The sequence below is a fragment of the Mus musculus genome, chromosome 16, assembly GCF_000001635.26.
Source record: "Mus musculus strain C57BL/6J chromosome 16, GRCm38.p6 C57BL/6J".
NCBI lineage: Eukaryota > Metazoa > Chordata > Mammalia > Rodentia > Muridae > Mus > Mus musculus.
This window is the reverse complement of record NC_000082.6, coordinates 32026002-32046429: the sequence shown is the minus strand read 5'-3', so window position 1 is coordinate 32046429 and position 20428 is coordinate 32026002. Positions and strand designations below refer to the sequence as shown.

General features: G+C 41.0%; 1 protein-coding gene across 2 annotated transcripts in view; it reads left to right on the top strand.

The window, feature by feature from the left end:
• The window catches only part of Pak2 (p21 (RAC1) activated kinase 2), a 63053-nt gene that overhangs the window by 32913 nt on the left and 9712 nt on the right, over positions 1–20428 (top strand). For both annotated transcript variants that reach the window (NM_177326.3, XM_006522072.4), the window contains exons 3-12: positions 1849–1949; positions 2430–2577; positions 3253–3284; positions 4855–4962; positions 6499–6631; positions 9122–9185; positions 11487–11535; positions 12531–12643; positions 14729–14846; positions 18619–18718. In NM_177326.3, coding sequence (NP_796300.1) covers positions 1849–1949; positions 2430–2577; positions 3253–3284; positions 4855–4962; positions 6499–6631; positions 9122–9185; positions 11487–11535; positions 12531–12643; positions 14729–14846; positions 18619–18718 — 966 coding nt within the window. The remainder of the gene's footprint in view (positions 1–1848; positions 1950–2429; positions 2578–3252; positions 3285–4854; positions 4963–6498; positions 6632–9121; positions 9186–11486; positions 11536–12530; positions 12644–14728; positions 14847–18618; positions 18719–20428) is intronic.

Sequence of the window (20428 nt, the reverse complement as noted above, 5' to 3'; positions counted from 1 at the left end):
AGTGCTAGATGAGTAGTGTCATTGTGAGCAAAGAAAAGCATGTGCTGGCATGTTTATTACTGTCGTATGTACAGACTCTCAGACAGCACTGTAGTAGAATCACATGTGTCAGGATTCACCATCTCACTCCACTAGCAGGCAATACGTATGTTCTCCTTGGAAAATCTAGAAAGTTGAAGCATCAGAATAAAAAGTAAAGATTTGGTCCAAGTCATCATACAAGACTTGTTTTGTCTGCCTTGCTTTCAGAGTACTTTCTGCCTGTCCCACCTTCAGACCAGACATTGGAAGGTTTCCCTAGGGAAAGCACTTCTGACACACTGAACCCTGGCCTCATCTTTGATCTAGCTTGTCTTCCAGTTAGTTGTGTAATGTTTTTCTGTAGAAGTGGACAGCAAAGAGTCACCAGACATCTGAAGAAAATTCGAAGACAGAAGAGCCCAGAGCAACAGGGAGTACCAGATGACACATGCCTGTGAGACCAGCCTGGACTACTAAATGAAATCAAGTCTAGCCAAGGCTAAAAATCTATATCCAAATATCTATAATTTTATTAAATAGAAATTTAAAAGACGCATTCCACTTAAGTAGAAAACCAACAAGCCAAATAACTCAGCCAACATACATGTATACACAGCATAACCTTTAAGGAAAGAAGACAAATTCATGAAACAAGAAAATTATTGGGCTGGTGAGATGGCTCAGCAGTTAAGATCGCCGACTGATCTTCCAAAGATCCTTAGTTCAAATCCCAGCAAACACATGGTGGCTCACAACCATCCATAACAAAATCTGATGCTCTCTTCTGGAGTGTATGAAGATAGCTATAGTGAACTTACATATAATAAATAAATAGATATATAGATATATAGATAGATAGATAGATAGATAGATAGATAGATAGATAGATAGATAGATATTTAAAAAGAAAACATTATTATCAGAGGAAAACAGTGATCAAAGAACAATGAGAAATAATTCTTAGTAGGAGTATTTAAAATTAACCGAACAGGCTGGGGGCTGGAGAGATGACTCAGTAGTTAAGAGCACTGACTGCTTTTCCAAAGGTCCTGAGTTCAATTCCCAGCAATCACGATTTGTGGTTGGCCATGGATCAGAATGCAAGATGTATATAAATTCTAAGTAGATTCATAGATTAATGCAATTCCTGTCACAGCCCTAGGAGGCTTTTTGTAGAAATGTGAAACATTGTTATTTTCATATAGAAAAAAAAAAAGGACGTAGACTATACTTTGATTGTTTGTTATAAGGATGACAGTAATCAAGATAGACAGGATTGGCATAATGATAGACAGATGATTTTAAGAGAGCAGAGCATCCAGAAATAGATCCTTGGTTTTAAGAGCTACAGATTAGAGGAGGAGGACTGGGGAGGAGAAGGAATTGATGTATTTGAATGTGCAAAAAATGTTACTGATGTTGCAAGAATGTTGTAATTTTTTTTTACAGTACAACTATAGGAGAGTTCGGTAATTTAAAGATGTAATATTTACAGACTGTAATGAAAAGAAAAGTGTAAGCCAGGTATTGTGGCTCATGTATTCAACCTTAATATTCTTAGGCTATACAGGAGAATTGCCCTGAATTTGAGGCCAATGTGGGCTGGAGAATGAGGCCTGTCTCAGAAAATCAGGTTGGAGGAGGAGGGAGGGAAAGATGGTCGCTTTCACAAGTGGCGCCCGTAAATTGTGTCCAGCAGGGTGCATGTCGATATCAATCAGTTCCTATCATAAGTTCATTCATAATTGGTTTCAGAACTTACAAATACAGTAATAAGTGCCATAGATAGCCTTGTTTAAAGAGATAATTTTCTCCCCCATCCCCCAGGAAGTAAAAAGAAAGAAAAAGAACGGCCAGAGATTTCTCCCCCATCTGATTTTGAGCACACCATCCATGTTGGCTTTGATGCTGTTACGGGAGAGTTCACTGTAAGTTTACCTTTTGGCCAGACATGGTGGAATACAGTTTTAATCCACTTGGGAGGTGGGCAGATCTCTGAGTTTGAGGCCAGCATGGTCTACAGAGTGAGTGAGTCCCAGAACAGCTGGGGTTACACAGAGAAACCCTGTCTTGAAAAACAAAATAAAAACTACTGTACTTTTGTAATCCCAACACTGAGGCAGCTATGGGCAACTAAGGCAACTGGAACTCAGACTGTTTTCAGAGTTTCAGGCCAGGCTGAGCTATATAGTTGAAACTTTGTTTCAAAAGTAAGTAAGTACCGGCTGTAGAGCTAGCCTAGCAGTTAGGAGCACTTGCTCTTGCAGAAGACCTGGTTCAGTTCCCATCACCCACACAGCAGCTCACAGCCTTCCATTACATGTGCTGTGCAGGCATTGTCATTGGTCTGTGAAATGTTTTTATTCGAGCATTAAACCATAACTCATTTATGGGTTTCTTTTGGTTAGGGCATGCCAGAACAGTGGGCGCGGCTGTTGCAGACCTCCAACATTACCAAACTCGAGCAGAAGAAGAACCCTCAGGCAGTGCTGGATGTCTTGAAGTTCTACGACTCCAACACTGTGAAACAGAAGTACCTGAGTTTCACTCCTCCTGGTAAGACCCCAGACGGTGGTGAGAAAAGATTCCTTCTGGGACAATCAACAATGGAAGTATAGCTGTTGTCGCTCCTTCTCTCCTGCATAAATCTGCCCTTTAGAGAGTGTTGATGTCTGGTGATTATATAAACCTTATCATTTTGCCAGAAATAGAGTTGGTGGATGTTTGAGCTCTTTGCTTATTTAACCTTTTCCTCTATGATGCTTTTAAATGACTTCCAGCAATGGAAGGCAAAGCGTCTAAATGTATAGACAAGGTCATGCTTGAGATGGTTGTTGTGAGTAGGCTGTAGTGGAAGTGACTTTGTGACATAAATCAGCTCTGACAGGACAGTGCTTTGCCATCCATCCGGCGTTTTGGAAAACACCTTAATCCCATCACTCAGCAGGCTGAGGTAGACAGAGCTCTGTGTGTTCAAAGCCATACTGGTCTGTATTTCTAGCTCCACAGCAGCCAAGGATACGCCCAACCTTATACATGCAATAAATAAAATCTAAAATAGGGATGGGGGTAGGGGGAGAAACAACAACTAGCAGGGACTGTATAGCAAATATCAGGTCAGCTAGGGCTACATAGCAAAACCCTGTCTGCTTGTGTGTGTGTGTGTGTGATTTCCCAGTTCACTTTTCTTTCTCAGTTTGGTAATACATATCTTTTCTGTTTCACATTCAGAGAAAGATGGCTTCCCTTCTGGAACACCAGCAGTAAGTTAATAATTTATTATAATTTGCATTCTGATTTAGGTTGCTGTCTTAGTCAGGGTTTCTATTCCTGCACAAACATCATGACCAAGAAGCAAGTTGGGGAGGAAAGGGTTTATTTGGCTTACACTTCCATACTGCTGTTCATCACCAAAGGAATTCAGGACTGGAACTCAAGCAGGTCAGGAAGCAGGAGCTGATGCAGAGGCCATGGAGGAATGTTCTTTACTGGCTTGCTCAGCCTGCTTTCTTATAGAACCAAGACTACCAGCCCTGAGATGGTCCCACCCACAAGGGGCCTTTCCCCCTTGATCACTAATTGAGAAAATGCCTTACAGTTGTATCTCATGGAGGCATTTCCTCAACTGAAGCTCCTTTCTCTGTGATAACTCCAGCTGTGTGAAGTTGACACAAAACTAGCCAGTACAGTTGCCTAGAACAAGTCTATTTTAATTTGCTTGGTAAATATATAAAAACAAGGGTCTGGAGTGATTACTCCGCAGTTAAGGGCGCTGGCTGCTCTTCCAAAGGTCCTGAGTTCAGTTCTCAGCAATGACGTGGTGGCTCACAATCATCTGTAATGGGATCTGTTGCCCTCTACTGGTGTGTCTGAGTATAGCAACAATGTACTCATACATAAAATAAATACATCTTTAAATAGTTAAATGTGGTAGCCATCGCTTCCTGCCTTTTGGCTAAGATCAAGTGTAAATGTGGTAGCCATGTCTCCAACCCCAACTCTCAAGAGGCCAAGGTTGTGTAATCACTGTGAATTTGAAGGACTGGGTGACTAGCAAGACCGTATCTTAAAAAACCAAAAATAAAGTAAAATTAGCCATCAGATAAATACCTCTTTGTTTTTTCTTTCTTTCTTTCTTTCTTTTTTTAAAGTTAGCCATTTGTTTAATTGAAGAAACCATATTAAGTAAATAGGATTTGCTTGTTGGGCAGTTTAATCTTTATAATGGCTTCCAGTGCAATTTAATTACTCTTCCACTGTTTCCAGATTGAACCTGAATATGGTGAACTGGATGGCATAGTCTCTCCTCCCATAACCCCTACCAGTACCGTTCTGAGTGTGGTAAATTGTGTCACATTCTAAATAGTTTAAAAAACAAAACAAAACTTGTCAGCTCCTTTTCTTGCTTTGTTAACTGGTGAAGCTGGATCTCTTAAATTCCTCAAAATGAGGTTTATGTCTACAGAGTCCAGAGAACCTTCAGTTTGGTCTTAAGAAGATTGCTTACTTAACAGAGCACCGTGTGTGCTTATGTAAAGGGCAGGAATAGTGCCCCAGTGTACTCGGGAGCTCTGAACGTAGCTCAGTGGTAGAGCAGTCACACCATACACAGACCTCAGGATCAGTCATTAGCAGAGTCCCCTCCCACTGAAATGATACTCACCGTATATATTCATTTACTTTTTAATTGGTTGTATTGGAACCAGTGAAGTTTGGTAGTTTTTATATTAGCTATTGAAGAAATAAGCTTTTAAGACTGTTTTTATAGGGGAGCCCCATGTTAACCTTTGATGTTATTGGTTTATCCTCTCTTTGCTGCTGTGATGAATGCAGCTGAACACCAAGGGGTCAGAGACATCAGCTGTAGTGACAGAGGAAGATGATGATGATGAAGACGCTGCTCCTCCCGTCATTGCCCCTCGGCCAGATCATACAAAATCAGTGAGTGACAGGCTGATGACCCCCAACTCTGTGTCTTGAAATAATTGGTGTGTGTTTGAACTTGCTGTCAAAATGTTAAAAGGCCTTTGAGCTTAAAATACTGTATTATGGCTGGGCAGTGGTGGTGCACGTCTTTAATCTCAGCACTTGGGAGGCAGAGGCAGGCAGATTTCTGAATTCAAGGTCAGCCTGGTCTACAGAGTGATTTCCAGGACAGCCAAGGCTACAAAGAGAAACTCTGTCTTGAAATACCAAAAACAAACAAACAAACAAACAAACAACCCGTGTATTGTGGAGAAACTTAGATATTTTTCAGAACCTGCTTTTTGGAGCTGATGAAATGCCTCAGCCAGCAAGCCTGACAGCTGGCATCTAATCCCTGGGACCATATTGTAGAGGGAGAGAACTTACTCCTGCAAGTTGTCCTTTGACTGCCACGTGCACATTAGGACGTGTGTGCACACATATAAAACACAATAAGTAAATTAAAATTCATAAGAACAACTTTGAAACATAATGTCCTGAGTGGGTGTGGTGGTGTACAACTTTAATCCCAGCATGGCAGGTAGTCTCTGTGAGTCGGAGGCCAGCTGGTTTAGAGAGTTCCAGGCCAGCTAGAGCTACATACTAATATGCTAGACCCTATCTCTCAAATAACAAACAGAAAATTAACAGCTTCTTCAAAAGTTAAAATACTTAACTCATGAGGCTTTCCTTTCTAGATTTTTCCCCCATTCTAAAGAGTGTTTATTTCTTTAGGTTTCTCAATATAGGTTACTATTATATCTAAAACTTAGATCATTGTTGTTCCCTGGATTATATATTTTAATCTTGTTCTCAAAGGGCTGTATGTCCAATGAAGAGGTATTATTTAAGACTGAAGTTACTCACCAACTGAGAGAATTTTAAGAGTGGCTCCATGCAATAAGGAACTGCTCCAGCACTGCCCTTTCCGCTGTGGGGAGATGGCATGCAGACATCGTGCTGCCGCGGGGCGGAGCAGGCTCAGCAGGCGGCTCTGACTGCTGCAGGGATAGACGACTATTCTTTCTCCCTCAGGACAGGCTGCTTGAAAGGAAAGGGAAATGTTGAATTTGTGTAAAATTTACAGGGCAGGTAGTTACAGTTATTTCAATATCAAAACCCCTATTCTTTTCTCTTAGTATGTTATGTTGGGGTTCATTTTGAGCCGGGGTCTCATGTAGTCTAGGCTGGCTTCTAACTCACTATGTAGCTGATGCTGGCCTGGAACTCCTGACCTCTGACTCTGCCTCTCAAGCACCCAAATACAAGTGTGTGCCACCATGCCTAGCTTGCTCTTTTAGGGTTTTTATTTTATGCGTATATCTGTGTACCACATTATACCTGTTGCCTTATAGACATGCACCACTGTGCCTGTTAGCTGTGTGTTCCTTGTGTGACTGTACTGTTCCCATTCTTCAAAACAGTGGGAGGAGGAAACAAGGAATTTTCTGCTACCAAGATCATCTGAAAATGTTTTTTCTTAAGTAAGTCTCATCATGTATATCTCTGCAGATTTACACACGGTCTGTCATCGACCCCATTCCTGCTCCAGTTGGTGATTCTAATGTTGACAGTGGTGCCAAGTCTTCAGACAAACAGAAAAAGAAAGCCAAGATGACCGATGAAGAGATTATGGAGAAATTAAGTATGCAGTCTGTCCTTTGTTTTTGTAAAAACATTTGTCCCAGAGCTGGGGATATTTGTTGCTCACTTGGGAGCACTTGCTTAGTGTGTGCAAAACTTTGATCCCTGCCAACCACATGGAAAGGACATAATTTGAAACTCTGTCGAAGGGGAAGGGGCTTTGTATGTTTGTATGCACATTTACAATTTTTCAGTACAAACCTATATAAAAATGTCTCTTACGGACTGGCAAGACAGTTCTGAGAGAAAGGACACAACACCAAGTCTCACGACCTGAGCTCCATCCCTAGGATCAAGTGTAGAAAGAAAAGAACAATCCCTGTGTTCTGATCTCCGTACACAACACAGTAAACACACAAATGTTCCTAAAGAAAGTGACCTTCTGTAATGTACGTCAGCATAAAGTGTGTACTGGGTAGGGTCTTTTATTTCCTTTTAACTTACAACCCACCATTGATTCCTTAGGTCACACATTAAAAGGTAACAATAATATCTGCTCGTAAATCTCCAGCAGCTCCAAGGAGCACTCACTGCTGTGGTGGGGGTAGGGTGGTGGAGGAGGATGAAGAGGAAGCGGGAAAAAGAGGGCGGGCGAGTCAGGGAAAGACTCCATGTAGATAGTGTTTAAGTCATAAAGTTACTGCTTTTATTCTTCAGTACTTTATTATAAAGTGTGAACCTGCTTGTACCCTAGCCTTTCGTAGAAATACATCCTTCTCCTGGGAAAGCTGCTACTTCAAGCAGTAAGCCAGGGCAGTGCTACTGCCATCAAGTCATGGCTCAGTAATCTCATCCTCTTTGCTGTGGCTCCCTCTGCAGCTTTGTCTTACTGCGGGTTTGACTTTGTTGTAGAGCTCAGAGTGAAATGGCCGGCTTACGGTGGGGACTTGTAGACTACTCTGACTTAGTGTCACATGTTCATGTCTTACCTTGAACAAGTGACAGTGCTGTGTTATTTTTTTCCCATTTGACCTAATAGTAAATCTGAATTTAAATTATGACTTTTCCACAGTTTTCTGAATTTAGTATCTCTTAGCATATTAAAGATCTTTTTCAGTATACTTAGGTTAGTTTTCTTTTTTTAAGATTTATTTATTTATTTATTTTTTATGTATGTGAGTACACTGTAGCTGTCTTCAGACACACCAGAAGAGGGCATTGGATCTCATTACAGATGGTTGTGAGCCACCATATGGTTGCTGGGATTTGAACTCAGGACCTGTGGAAGAGCAATCAGTGCTCTTAACCCGCTGAACCTCCTCTCCAGCCCCCTACTTAGTTTTTATAAGGATACAGAAAAGTAGAAGATGGACTAGAAACATTTGAACAGCCACTTATGGGTTATTCTGCTATTTATTCACTTATTATTTCTGTTAGTAAGTAATTTCACAGTTTATCAAAGTCCTAGATAGGCATGAAGACTCTTCTGTGAAATCTCAGTACTTGGGAGACTGAGCCAGGAGTATTGGTATGACTTCAAGGCTAGCCTAGGCTACAAGTAGGTTCTGAGTTAGTCAGGGCTATCTCAAACAAATAATAGTCTAAGAAAAGGGCTGAGGATGGAGCTCACTCAGTAGAGTCCTTGCCTAGCATGCACTGAGATGTTAGATCCCAGCATTACATAAATAGGCTAGGATGCTGAATACTTGCATCCCAGCATTTGTGAGTTGGAAGCAAGAAGGTCAAAAGTTCAAGGTTATCTTCAGCTATGTATTGAGTTCCAGACTAGCCTTGTTTTGTTTTGGTTTTGGTTTTTAAATTAGTAATATATCACTCCGTTCTGAGGACCCCATGAGTTTTAGGCTTACAAAGCAATTGGTTATACTAAAATGTCATGATTTCTAAGAAAGTGAGTAAGAAGTCTAACCTTGTCAACAATGGTGATGCACAGCTTTAATCCCAACACTCAGGAAACAAAAGACAGGTGGATCTCTGAGTTTGAGGACAGCCTGGTCTATAGAGGGAGTTCCAGGACAGCCAGGGCTACACAGAGAAACCCTGTCTCAAACTAACAAACATTCCAACTGATGGAAAAGTGCAACCACCTTTTATTGCTTCTTATTCTTAATTCTCAACTTTAAAATTATGTGTATTAAGCTGCACGCGCATGCGTGTGTTTGTGTGTGTGTGTGTGTGTGTGTGTGTGTGTGTGTGTGTTTGGTATTGTTGTATGTATGTGTACTGAGTGCATACCTGGTGCCAGCAGAGGGCAGAGGTGGGTGTGGGATCCCTTGGAACTGGAGTTCTGGGACAATGTGAACCACTATGTGGGTGCTGGGAATTGGACCCAGGTTCTGTGCTTTCAAGCATTGAGACATTTCTCCAGTCCCTAATTATTTGTCTTTAGTATTGATTATTTAAAACATTATTTTTGAAGCTTGGTGTATGGAAAAACACTTTTATAATCAGTGTAGATTATTAAAAGGAATAATTCTCAAATTTTGTTTGCATTAAGTTTGCTTGACTGATTTCTGATTTTTGTTTAAAACAGGAACTATTGTGAGCATAGGGGACCCAAAGAAAAAATACACAAGATATGAAAAAATTGGGCAAGGGTAAGTGTTGCTCTCTTCTGACATCATATTCACTATGGCACCTCCCTCTGACACTGAGCACAGAACTGTTCTGCCTGGGAGATTGTAAATTCATAACACACTTGTATGTATATTATGTATTTATATTAAAATAAAACTGCACTTCTAGCCAGGCGTGGTGGCACACGCCTTTAATCCCAGCACTCGGGAGGCAGAGGCAGGTGGATTTCTGAGTTCGAGGCCAGCCTGGTCTACAAAGTGAGTTCCAGGACAGCCAGGGCTACACAGAGAAACCCTGCCTCGAAAAAAACAAAACAAAACAAAAAAACCAAAAAGACCCTGCACTTCTAAATTGGCTGTAATTATACACACTTGCAAACCCATCACCTGAGGGATTGCCACAGGTTGGAGAATAGCCTTAGCTCATAGTGAGACCTGTCTCAAAAAAATAAGCGTAATCCAGCACTGGTTAATAGTAGCTTTACATTGTCTGCCCTCTCTTCCCCTGTCTCCCTCTTTCCCTGACCCTATTCTAATCCTCCTTTTTACTTCCTCCATCATCATCTTCTTCAATAAGGTTTCCCTATGTAGCCCAGGCTGTCCCACATGCACTGTGTAGTTAAATCTTAGTGATCCTCCATCCTTTGCTTCCCTGGTGCTGTGACTACAGTTGTGTGTCACTGTGTGTAGTTTTCATTGCTTTTTGCTGTATGTCATTTCCCATAGGTGGTGAGGGATCAGATAGATAGAAATTTTATACTCATAATATATTTTAAAGACAATTGAAATACTTATTGCAGGCTTTTGGCAGTATTGGTTTTTTCTTTTATTCTCTCTACAAGTCTCATTTGTAGCACTGGTTTTAATAACAAAAAAAAAAGAAAATGAAAATCACCTTTTTTTCAATGCCGAGGATTAAACCTAGAGAGAGCTTCATGCATCTAGGCATGAATAGCTCTACTACTGAGCTATTTCTCTGGCTTTTTTTAACCTTTGTATTTTTACATATAATAGATAAGTTACATAGTAATAATGATGAATGAACAAAAGCAATTCTTATGTGTATAAATGACAATTATAAATCCAGTGTTAAAATTGCAGAGAAATTCATGAGACAAAATATTGTGAAGCTTAAAAATAAAGTCAAATATATTTTCTTAAGAAACATACCCATGTCTTTTTGTGATTAGAAGTTCAAAAAAAATGGCCTAGGAATGGTACCCATCTGTAAGGTTAGGGTCTGGTTCTTCCTTCCAGCCCCATGCTTCCAGAAAAAGACTCAGACTCCAAATATATTTACAAATTCCTTGATCATATATCTAGTCTTTTCTCTGACTTGATCATAACTTAGATAACCCAATTATTTTAACCTACATTCTGTCACGTGGCTGGTTACCTATACTCAGATACCATGCATCTGTCTCCTCACATCTTCCCAGGTGAATCTCCTGCCTGGCTCTCTCTCAGAATTCTTTTTCCTCCAGGATGTCCCGCCTTATATTTCTTACCTAAGCAAATTTATTTTTATCATTATTATTATTATTATTATTAGGTGCTACATCCATACAGACATAGATATTCTTTCTACACACATCAAACCCAGGATACACACAGAACATATACATCAGAGGGTCTTGTTACAAGGGTAGGAGGCAGCCCTCAAGTTTGTCATGGTTCATTATTTGATTTTGGTGGTTGGTTTGAGTTTTGTTTTCTTGAGACAAACTCTCTGACATCCAAACTAGCACTGAGTCAGCATCGCCCTCCTGCCTCACACTCTGTGCAGGTCCTAGGCACGGATACCCTGCCGTAGGTCTTTCTCTGCTGTAGGTCTTTGTTTTTTAGAAAAGGGTTTTTTTTTTTTTTTTGGTTTGTTTTCTGTTTTGGATAGTTTGGTTTTTTGTTGTTTTTTTTGTTTTTGTTTTTTTCGTGTGACACAATCTTTCTCTACCTAGCCCTGGCTGTCCTGGAATTCACTGTGTATTCTATATAGACCAGGCTGGCCTGAAATTCCCTGTCTCCTTCCCCTGAGAGCTGGGCTGACTGGTATGCACCACCACACCACACCACTTCTTTTTTTTCTTAAGCATAGAAGTAGGTTTGTGAGTGTGTGCTGCTTTTTCTATATTTTTATAGGTCTGAAATATATCATGTGTAAGGCTTGGCTGTAAGAATTGCCTTTTCATTTTCCTCTTTGTTTTGCATAACTCTGAGTCTAACATGTTAAATCTTGTTTTAGTTGTTCAAAGTCTGAGATCTTTGAATTGTGTAAATACAGTCATTTAAGAACTTGCATTTCATTCTGTCTTTTTTTTCCTGCAGGGCTTCTGGAACAGTTTTTACTGCCACTGATGTGGCCCTGGGGCAAGAGGTAGCTACTGTTCAAGTCTGCATGTTTGCATGTTGGCTCTTTGTATAGGAAAGAGGAGAATCGATGCATGCTTGATCATGAATGTGCAGTGACCAGAGGCTGTCTTCACCAAATAAGTGAAGCTGGCTATCCAGGAAGCCAGCAGGTCTGCCTGCATGCACTTCCCTAGCATGCACTTTCCTAGGTTTTATGAGTGCATGTCACCACAGCAGTGTTTGGGGTGGAAGGAACTCAGATCTCAGTGGTTGGAAGAGCTTTACCAGCTGAGCTATCTCCCTAGCCCTAGAGCTGGCATAAGAATTGATCTGCAGGGGGGTGGGGGGGCTGGAGAGATGGCTCAGTGGTTAAGATCACTGACTGCTCTTCTGAAGGTCCTGAGTTCAAATCCCAGCAACCACATGGTGGCTCACAACCATCTGTAATGAGATCTGACACCCTTTTCTGGTGTGTCTGAGGACAGCTACAGTGTACTTAGATGTAATAATAGATAAGTCTTTAAAAAAAAAAAGAATTGATCTGCCAAGTCTTCACAGCAGTTATTATGTTAGGTAAACAAAGAATGAATATGTTTAGTATCACAAATAAATAATTTTAAAATATGTACCAGTTTTGAATTTTAAAAATTAATTTTTTATATAGTTGGTTAGTAAACTTGAAGATAAATCTAGGGTTGGTCAGTGAGATGGCTCCTTGGGAAAGAGCACTCATTTTCCTGACCTCGTTCCCTGTTTCAGCATGTGTACCCATGGCACATGTGCACCCACATACGCAAAACAGACAGAATCAAGTTAAAAAGGTTTTAAATACAAATTCAAGCATAATTTAGACTAACACCAAACATTGTGTATAAGTTGTATACATGTAAAAACATCTCTGTGAGTAAGGCACAGCCTTGCTCTGTGAGATGTACATGTGAATTATCAACTAATCGGTGCTTGTAATTTTGTTAGAGAATTAGGAATGCTGTCTTGATGTTTCAAATATGTTTATTACAGGTTGCTATCAAGCAGATTAATTTACAGAAACAACCAAAGAAGGAATTGATCATTAATGAAATTCTGGTGATGAAAGAGTTAAAGAATCCCAACATAGTTAACTTCTTGGACAGGTAACTATGAGTGTTTTCTTTAAAGGCGAGATCTCCGGAGGATTGGTGAATAGCACTGTAACGGCAGCCTAGGAGGTTAAGACAGGGTGGGCCTGATAAGGGCCTGTCTTTAAAAAACGAGAATGGGGCTGGCGAGACAGCTCAGCGGTTAGGAGCACTGACTGCTCTTCCAAAGGTCCCGAGTTCAAATCCCAGCAACCACATGGTGGCTCACAACCATCCATAATGAGATCTGACACCCTCTTTTGTTGTGTCTGAAGACAACTACAGTGTACTTACATATAATAAATAAAATAAAAAAAACAAAAACAAAAACACTATCAGTAAGAGACAAGACGATATGTCTCCCCTAGAGCCCAGAAACCCTACCACAGCAAGCCCTGATGTTCCCACACAGCTGCAGCACAAGTAAAATGCCTTAAAATAGATTCTATGAAGATAATACAAGTCCTTAAAGAGGAAACAAATAAATTCTAAAAAAAAAAAAAAAAAAAAAAAAAAAAAAACAAGAATGAGTGAAAGAAAGTAAAAAATGAGAAAGAATAATCAAAATAGGGCTTATTGGCACTATAATGCTTTTCATGATTAATTAAGGTACCCATGATGCTTCATAATTACAATTAATTAAGGTATCCATGATGCTTCATAATTACAAGTATACAATGTGCACAAGTGTTTGAGTTTTATTAAATTGTAAAATGTAAAAAAAAAAAAGAGAGAGAGAGAGAAAGAGAGGCTGGAGAGGGTCAGGTCTCCCAGGGCAGCGCCCAACTGCCTGTAAGCCACGCCCTGCCAACACTCTTGTACACACAAACTCCCTGAGGCAAACATATGCATGAAAAGTCATAAAGAAGTGACAAAAGAAGCAAACATACACTGAAATGAAAATATGGAGCTGTCGACAGGGCTGGAAAGCTGCTGTGTTGACAGCCCTTGAGTGGACACGGGGTGGTTCCCAGCACTCACATGGTGGCTTGTACCCGGCTGTGACTGTGGTTCTAGGGCATCCGGGTCCCTCCTCCAGCTCTGTACACATATGTGTAAACAAAAAAACAAAATTTTATTGTTAGTACCTACTGTCTTTTTAGAAAGGACAGAAATTTGCAGTTTGATTATTTGGTGCAGGCATAGCACTTCAGATTAAAAGAGAGTGCTGAGAAGTAAGCCTGCGGGTGGGGGGGGGCAAAAAAAAAAAGAGCACTAGCTACTCTTATAGAGGACTGGGGTTCAACTCTAATCACCCACAAAGTGGCTCACAACTGTTTCCAGTCCCAGGAAATCCAGTACTCTCTGCTTGCCTCTAGGCATGCACAATTGGTGCACAGAGATATATGCAGGCCAAACACTCAAACACATAAGTTAATTTGGATTTTTTTTTTTTTTTTTTTTTTTTTTTTTTTTTTGGTTTTTCGAGACAGGGTTTCTCTGTATAGCCCTGGCTGTCCTGGAACTCACTTTGTAGACCAGGCTGGCCTCGAACTCAGAAATCAGCCTGCCTCTGCCTCCCAAGTGCTGGGATTAAAGGCGTGCGACACCACGCCTGGCCCCTTGGATTATTCTTATAACACATATCTATGTATATACTCAGTGTGGGTAAACTATAACTTTAAAATGATTCTGAAACGTTTTGTTTTGTTTGAGACAAGTATCTTACCCTCCTGGTCTCTAATTCAAAGTGATCTTTTTAATTGTTTCCTGAATGTTGGGATTGTCCTCACCTAGCTGAAAGCATCTTAATTTTGGGGTTTTGTTGTTGTTTTATTCTGTTTCATCTTTTTCTAGACAGGGTTTCACTATGTAGCTCTGGCTGTTGGAGAGCTCACTGTGTAGACTAGACTGGCCTTAAACTGACAGAGATCTGTCTGCCTCGATGGCCTCCCAAGTGCTGGGATTAAAGGCATGTGCCACCACACCCAGGACATCTTAATTTGTGCTATTCTTCCTGTCTAGTGCTGTTCCTAGTTCTCAAACTGTTGGCTCTTTGGTTTTATCATTATTGTGCTTGGCATTTTAATTCCTCAGTGCAGACAGCCATGTTCTTAGAAAAAATAAAAAGCTGTGTGTATTTCGTATGTTCTTTTTCAGTTACCTGGTAGGAGATGAGTTGTTTGTGGTAATGGAGTACCTCGCTGGTGGGTCCCTCACTGATGTTGTAACAGAAACCTGCATGGACGAAGCGCAGATTGCCGCCGTGTGCAGAGAGGTGGGTTTACCTTGCTTTCGGATATTAGGGAGATGTGCGCTTTGCAAGAATTTTTAAAAGGAAGGTTTTTTTGTGGACAGAGAGTCTTTCTTTGTATCCTGGAAGGTTTTCCTCTATCATTTTATCAGATAAGAGCTTCAGCCCTGCTCGGCATGGAGTCCAGCCAGGACCACATAGTGTGACCCTGTCCCCAGAAAAACAAAAAAAACTTTAGCTCTTTCCTTCAGTGGAACAAGACTTAGTCCGGTGAGGTACAGAAGTCACAGGCAGACTTTAGCAGCATGATGATAACAGTTTATATCATCCAGATAGGATACTTTCCAAAGTAAAATGTGAGAGCATTAAAAATGTGTAATTCAGGGCTAGAAAGATGACTCAGTTAAAAGCACTGACAGCTCTTTCAGAGATCCCAAGTTCAATTCCCAGCACCCACATGGTGGCTCACAACCATCTGTAATGGAATCCGATGCCCTCTCCTGGTGTGTCTGAAGACAGCAGCAGTGTGCTCATATAAATACATAAGTCTTTTTTTTTTTTTTAATGTTAAAAACTATGTAATTCAGTAGTGAAAAGTAGAGCCAATGTGATAAACAAGACATATCCGATGAAGTATCTGTGCATTGCCCTTGGCTTTAGTAAAGATCACTGAAGGTAAAGAGGCTAGTTGTTTTCTTAAGTATTTTTAAAATGTTACTACATTTTTAGTTATATGTGTATGCATATGTGTGAGCATGTGCATACCATGACACATACATAGAAGTCACAAGAAAACATGGTGGGAGTGTGTTCTCACCTTCCACCATGTGTGTCTGGGGAACTGAACTCAGATGGTTAGGCTTGGCAGCAGGAAGCCCATACATCCTGCTGAGCCAAACAGTCTGCAGGAGGAAGATCGTATGGTCCTCCTGCTTCCACCCCTGAGTGCTGGGGTTACAGGCATTCACCCCCATGCCCAGTGTGACAGGGAACTGGAGATTTACCCAGGACTTTATCCGTTCTTTGCCAGTACTCTACCAACTAAGCTCTTTCCTGTTCCACACAGCACACAGCCCTTCAAGGACATGTTTATGTGTGGTCACTTAAAAGCTGGCTAACATATAAGCATTTGTTGAGGTTTTTTTCAGCAGTTCTTCTCAGTTGATCTAACAGTTGGTATCATCCATTCACTTTGATTTTCTTTACGTGCCAGCATTTTAGAACTGTAACAGATTGTACATTTGTATCCCAGAACCTGACTGGGTGTCTGGTTTTTTTCCACTTAAGTGGGGTGTTAAGTATTTGGAATAAGATTTTTAGGTTGTTTTTTTTTTTTTTTTAAGATTTATTTACTTATTTTATATATTCACTATTGCTCTCTTCAGACACATCAGAAGATGGCATCAGACTGCATTACAGATGGTTGTGAGCCATCATGTGGTTGCTGGGAATTGAACTCAGGTCCTCTGGAAGAGCAATCAGTGCTCTTAACCACTGAGTCATCTCTCCAGCTCAGATTTTTTTTTTAAGGCTTATTTATTTATTTTATGTATATGAGTACAGATGGTTATGAGCCATCATGTGGTTGCTGGGACTTGAACTCTGGACCCCTGTTTGCTCTGCACCCTGCCCCCTGCCCCCGATCTGGCCTATAGATTTATTTATTGTCATATGTAAATATACTGTGTCTGTCTTCAGAAACACCAGAAGAGGGCATCAGATCTCATTACAGATGGTTGTGAACCACCATGTGGTTGCTAGGATTTGAACTCAGGACCTCTGGAAGAGCAGTCAGTGTTCTTACCCAACTGATCCACCTCACCAGCCTTCCAGCCCAGATGTTTAGTGGTTATAAATGGTGTACAGATTTTGTTCCACTCTGATGAGAATAATTTTTTTTTAAAGATTTATTTATTTATTATATGGAAGTACATTGTAGCTGTCTTCAGACACTCCAGAAGAGGGAGTCAGATCTCGTTACGGATGGTTGTGAGCCACCATATGGTTGCTGGGATTTGAACTCTGGACCTTCAGAAGAGCAGTCGGGTGCTCTTACCCACTGAGCCATCTCACCAGCCCGAGAATAATTTTTAAGAAAATACAACTGACTTTTCTCACACATTTAAGAGCACTGGACCAAACAGTTTTGTTTTGTTAAGATTTTATGTATATTTATTTTGTATTTATGGGTATTTTGTATGCATGTATACCAGTGCACTGTGTGCATGCAGTACCTTAGGAGGCCAGAAGAGGACATTGGATCCCCTTGGACTGAAGCCACTGTGGCCATAGGTCCCCTGAGGGCTTGTATCTTGTCTTTGTTGTGCTGGCACTGAGCCCCAGAGCCTCCTGAGTTCTAGTGCTGTGCCACTGAGCCCTGCTGCCAGCCCTCATCTCTAGACTGTGCATAGAGTGAAAGTGTGAGAGCATCAACTTACACGTTGAAGCCCTGAGCCCGAGCCAAACACCCGAATCTTAGCTACTTTTTCCATGGCTTACACTAATTAGACTTTGCAGTATCTCAGTTTCTAATGAGAATAGTCACAATTCATTCTTGTACCTGTGTGACAAGGCCCTACTATGTAGCTCTATCTGGCCTCACATAAATGTTCCCTCTTGTGTCTCCTGAGTGGTGGGATTAAATATATATACCTACCTTATGCCTGACCACAAGTGCACTTTAGGTTGACATAATTTCTCAAGACCTGTGTATACTTACCAAATGCTCTAGTGTAGCTTTAGTCATTTAAACCTGAAAAGACCTAGAGGTTGAATAGGCCCAGTCAGCAGTTGATACGTGAAGCCACTGAAAACTGAGTTTTAAAAGTCAGTGGGAAGTGGAGCTTGTAAAGATGGCTCAGTGGTTAAAACTGCTTCCTGCTCTTCAGAGGACCAGGGTTTGGTTCCTAGCACCCACATCTGGCTACTTTCAACTACCTGTAATTCCAGCTACAGCGGATCCCATTTCCTCTTCTGACCTCTGAAAGCAGTGAACTTGTGCAAAACTATCCTTCCCACACATAATGTAAAATAAACTGTTGTTTTGACTGGGTGGGGAACCCATCTCCAGGTGCAGTGACCTGTACTTGTAGTCCTAGTAGTTTGTGAGACTGAAGCAACAGGATTACGGGGCTCTCCAAGCCAGCTTAGGGTATCGGACAAAACCTTACCTCCCACAACCCTCCCAAACCAAGAAAATGAATGAGGCATTATTATTTAATAACCCTGGTATAGTAGCCCATCCCTGTAACACCAGCACTGTGGTAGTTGAAGCAGGAGGATCAGGAGTTCTGATCATCCTTTGCTACACAGTAAAGTTCAAGGTCAGACAGTAGAAGAGAATGTTGGTTTTGAGGCTTTTTTTTTTTTTTTTTTTTTTTTTTTTTTTTTTTGGTTTTTTGTGACAGGGTTTCTCTGTATAGCCCTGGCTGTCCTGGAACTCACTTTGTAGACCAGGCTAGCCTCGAACTCAGAAATCCGCCTGCCTCTGCCTCCCAAGTGCTGGGATTAAAGGAGGCGTGCACCACCACGCCCGGCGAGGCTATTTTTTAATAGTGATGCTTTGTACAGCCCTGGAGCCTCAGTGCTTAGATCATAGTCATGTTGCATTACGTCCACACTAAGTTGTGACTGGTTTGTATTTCTTAACTGCAGATGAGAGAATATCTTTTCTCTACAAATGTTAAATCTTAGAGAGTCTCCTACTAGAAAGAGCAGTACTCAGGCCATTGCAGTTCTGTGTGACCTCCCTTAGACTTGTTGGGTTGTTTCATTGATAGCTGTTTTTTCTGTTCAGTGTTTACAGGCGTTGGAGTTTTTACATGCTAATCAAGTGATCCACAGAGACATCAAAAGTGACAATGTGCTTTTGGGAATGGAAGGCTCAGTTAAACTTAGTGAGTAGCAATGAAGGGATGTTTTATTAATATATCTGTGATTGACTGTGTGAAGGTGGGCGGCTTGTTAAATGTACATTGTGTTTGAGCTGGGCGACTTGTGTTCATAGCAAAGCTGTTACTACTTGATGAATATTCTGAGCAAGTTACTTGATTTCTTTTTGTCTGTTTCTGCAGATGTACAATAAGGAGAATAATAATGTTGGGAATTATTTTTGAGATTAAAACAAAGTAATATTCATAGGACCAATGTCTGGGCTACCTTGATACTAATTCTGCTTATAGGAGAAATTTGACTAGGATTATTTGGAATATTTTTCTCAGCCCGCCCCTTCACTGTCCTAGAATTTTGTAGAGATAGCCTAATTAGAGGAAGAGTGTGTGACCTTGATCTCGGGTGCCTGGAAGACAATCTCCGTTTCCTGAGATCTTATCTGTCAGATGCAGGAAGGTCATGAAACAGCCAGACATTTTCCCTCTAGGGCCATAATCTGTCAGTACCAACAAAACCCTCTGGAGGACTCAGCAAGACCCAAGAATTCTCTAGCTTCAAAACTCAAAGCATTGAATCAAGAAACCAAGATTGTTTTAAATCTGATCTGCTAAAGGGCCTGCTCCCCGTCCACCCTCCTTTCTCAGCTATATTCTCTAAAATGTTATTTAATAATCAGTGCTATTCTTTTTTTTTTTTCTTTCCATTTTTTATAAGGTATTTAGCTCATTTACATTTCCAATGCTATACCAAAAGTCCCCCATACCCACCCACCCCCACTCCCCTACCCGCCCACTCCCCCTTTTTGGCCCTGGCGTTCCCCTGTTCTGGGGCATATAAAGTTTGTGTGTCCAATGGGCCTCTCTTTCCAGTGAAGTGCTATTCTTTTACCATGGGACTTGCTGTGTAGCCTAGGCTGGCCATGACCTACCTTTTGCCTCTCAAGTTACAGGTGTCCCACCACACCCAGTTTAATGCAGTTTGAGGATTAAACCTAGGATACTAGAGCTACCGAGCTGTGCACCCCACTTTGAGTTTGAGACAGGATCCTGTGTATCCTCTAGCCTCAAGATGTGTGCATGTGTGCCTGCATGTGCATGTGTGCCTGCATGTGTGTGTGCCTGCATGTGTGTGTGTGCCTGCATGTGTGTGTGCCTGCATGTGCATGTGTGCCTGCATGTGCATGTGTGCCTGCATGTGCGTGTGCCTGCATGTGTGCGTGTGTGCATGTATTCACTTTTCTCTCCCTACACAAATAACTTTTTAAAGATTATTTGGGATGCCCCTGGCTTATTATAAACACTCATTTTCACTATAAATTCTAGTTTACCCTATTGTTACAATTTTAATAGTCTCATTTATAAAATTATTGAATATATGTGTGAAAGAGTCTGAGAACATTATAAGGGAAAACTAAACTATCTTAAATGTTGAGCAGAACATTGACATTTAATATTTTTAGTTTTAAGATTTCAGCTGATGGGCTAGAGAGATGGTTCAGCGGTTAAGAGCACCGACTACTCTTTCAGAGGACCTGAGTTCAATTCCCAGCAACCACATTGTGGTTTACAACCATCTGTAATGGGATCTGATGCCCTCTTCTGATAATGTCTGAAGACAGCTATAGTGTTCTCACATACACAAAATAAATAACTGTTTTTTTAAGAAAAAAGAGCAGGGCAGTGGTGGTGCACGCCTTTAATCCCAGCATTCGGGAG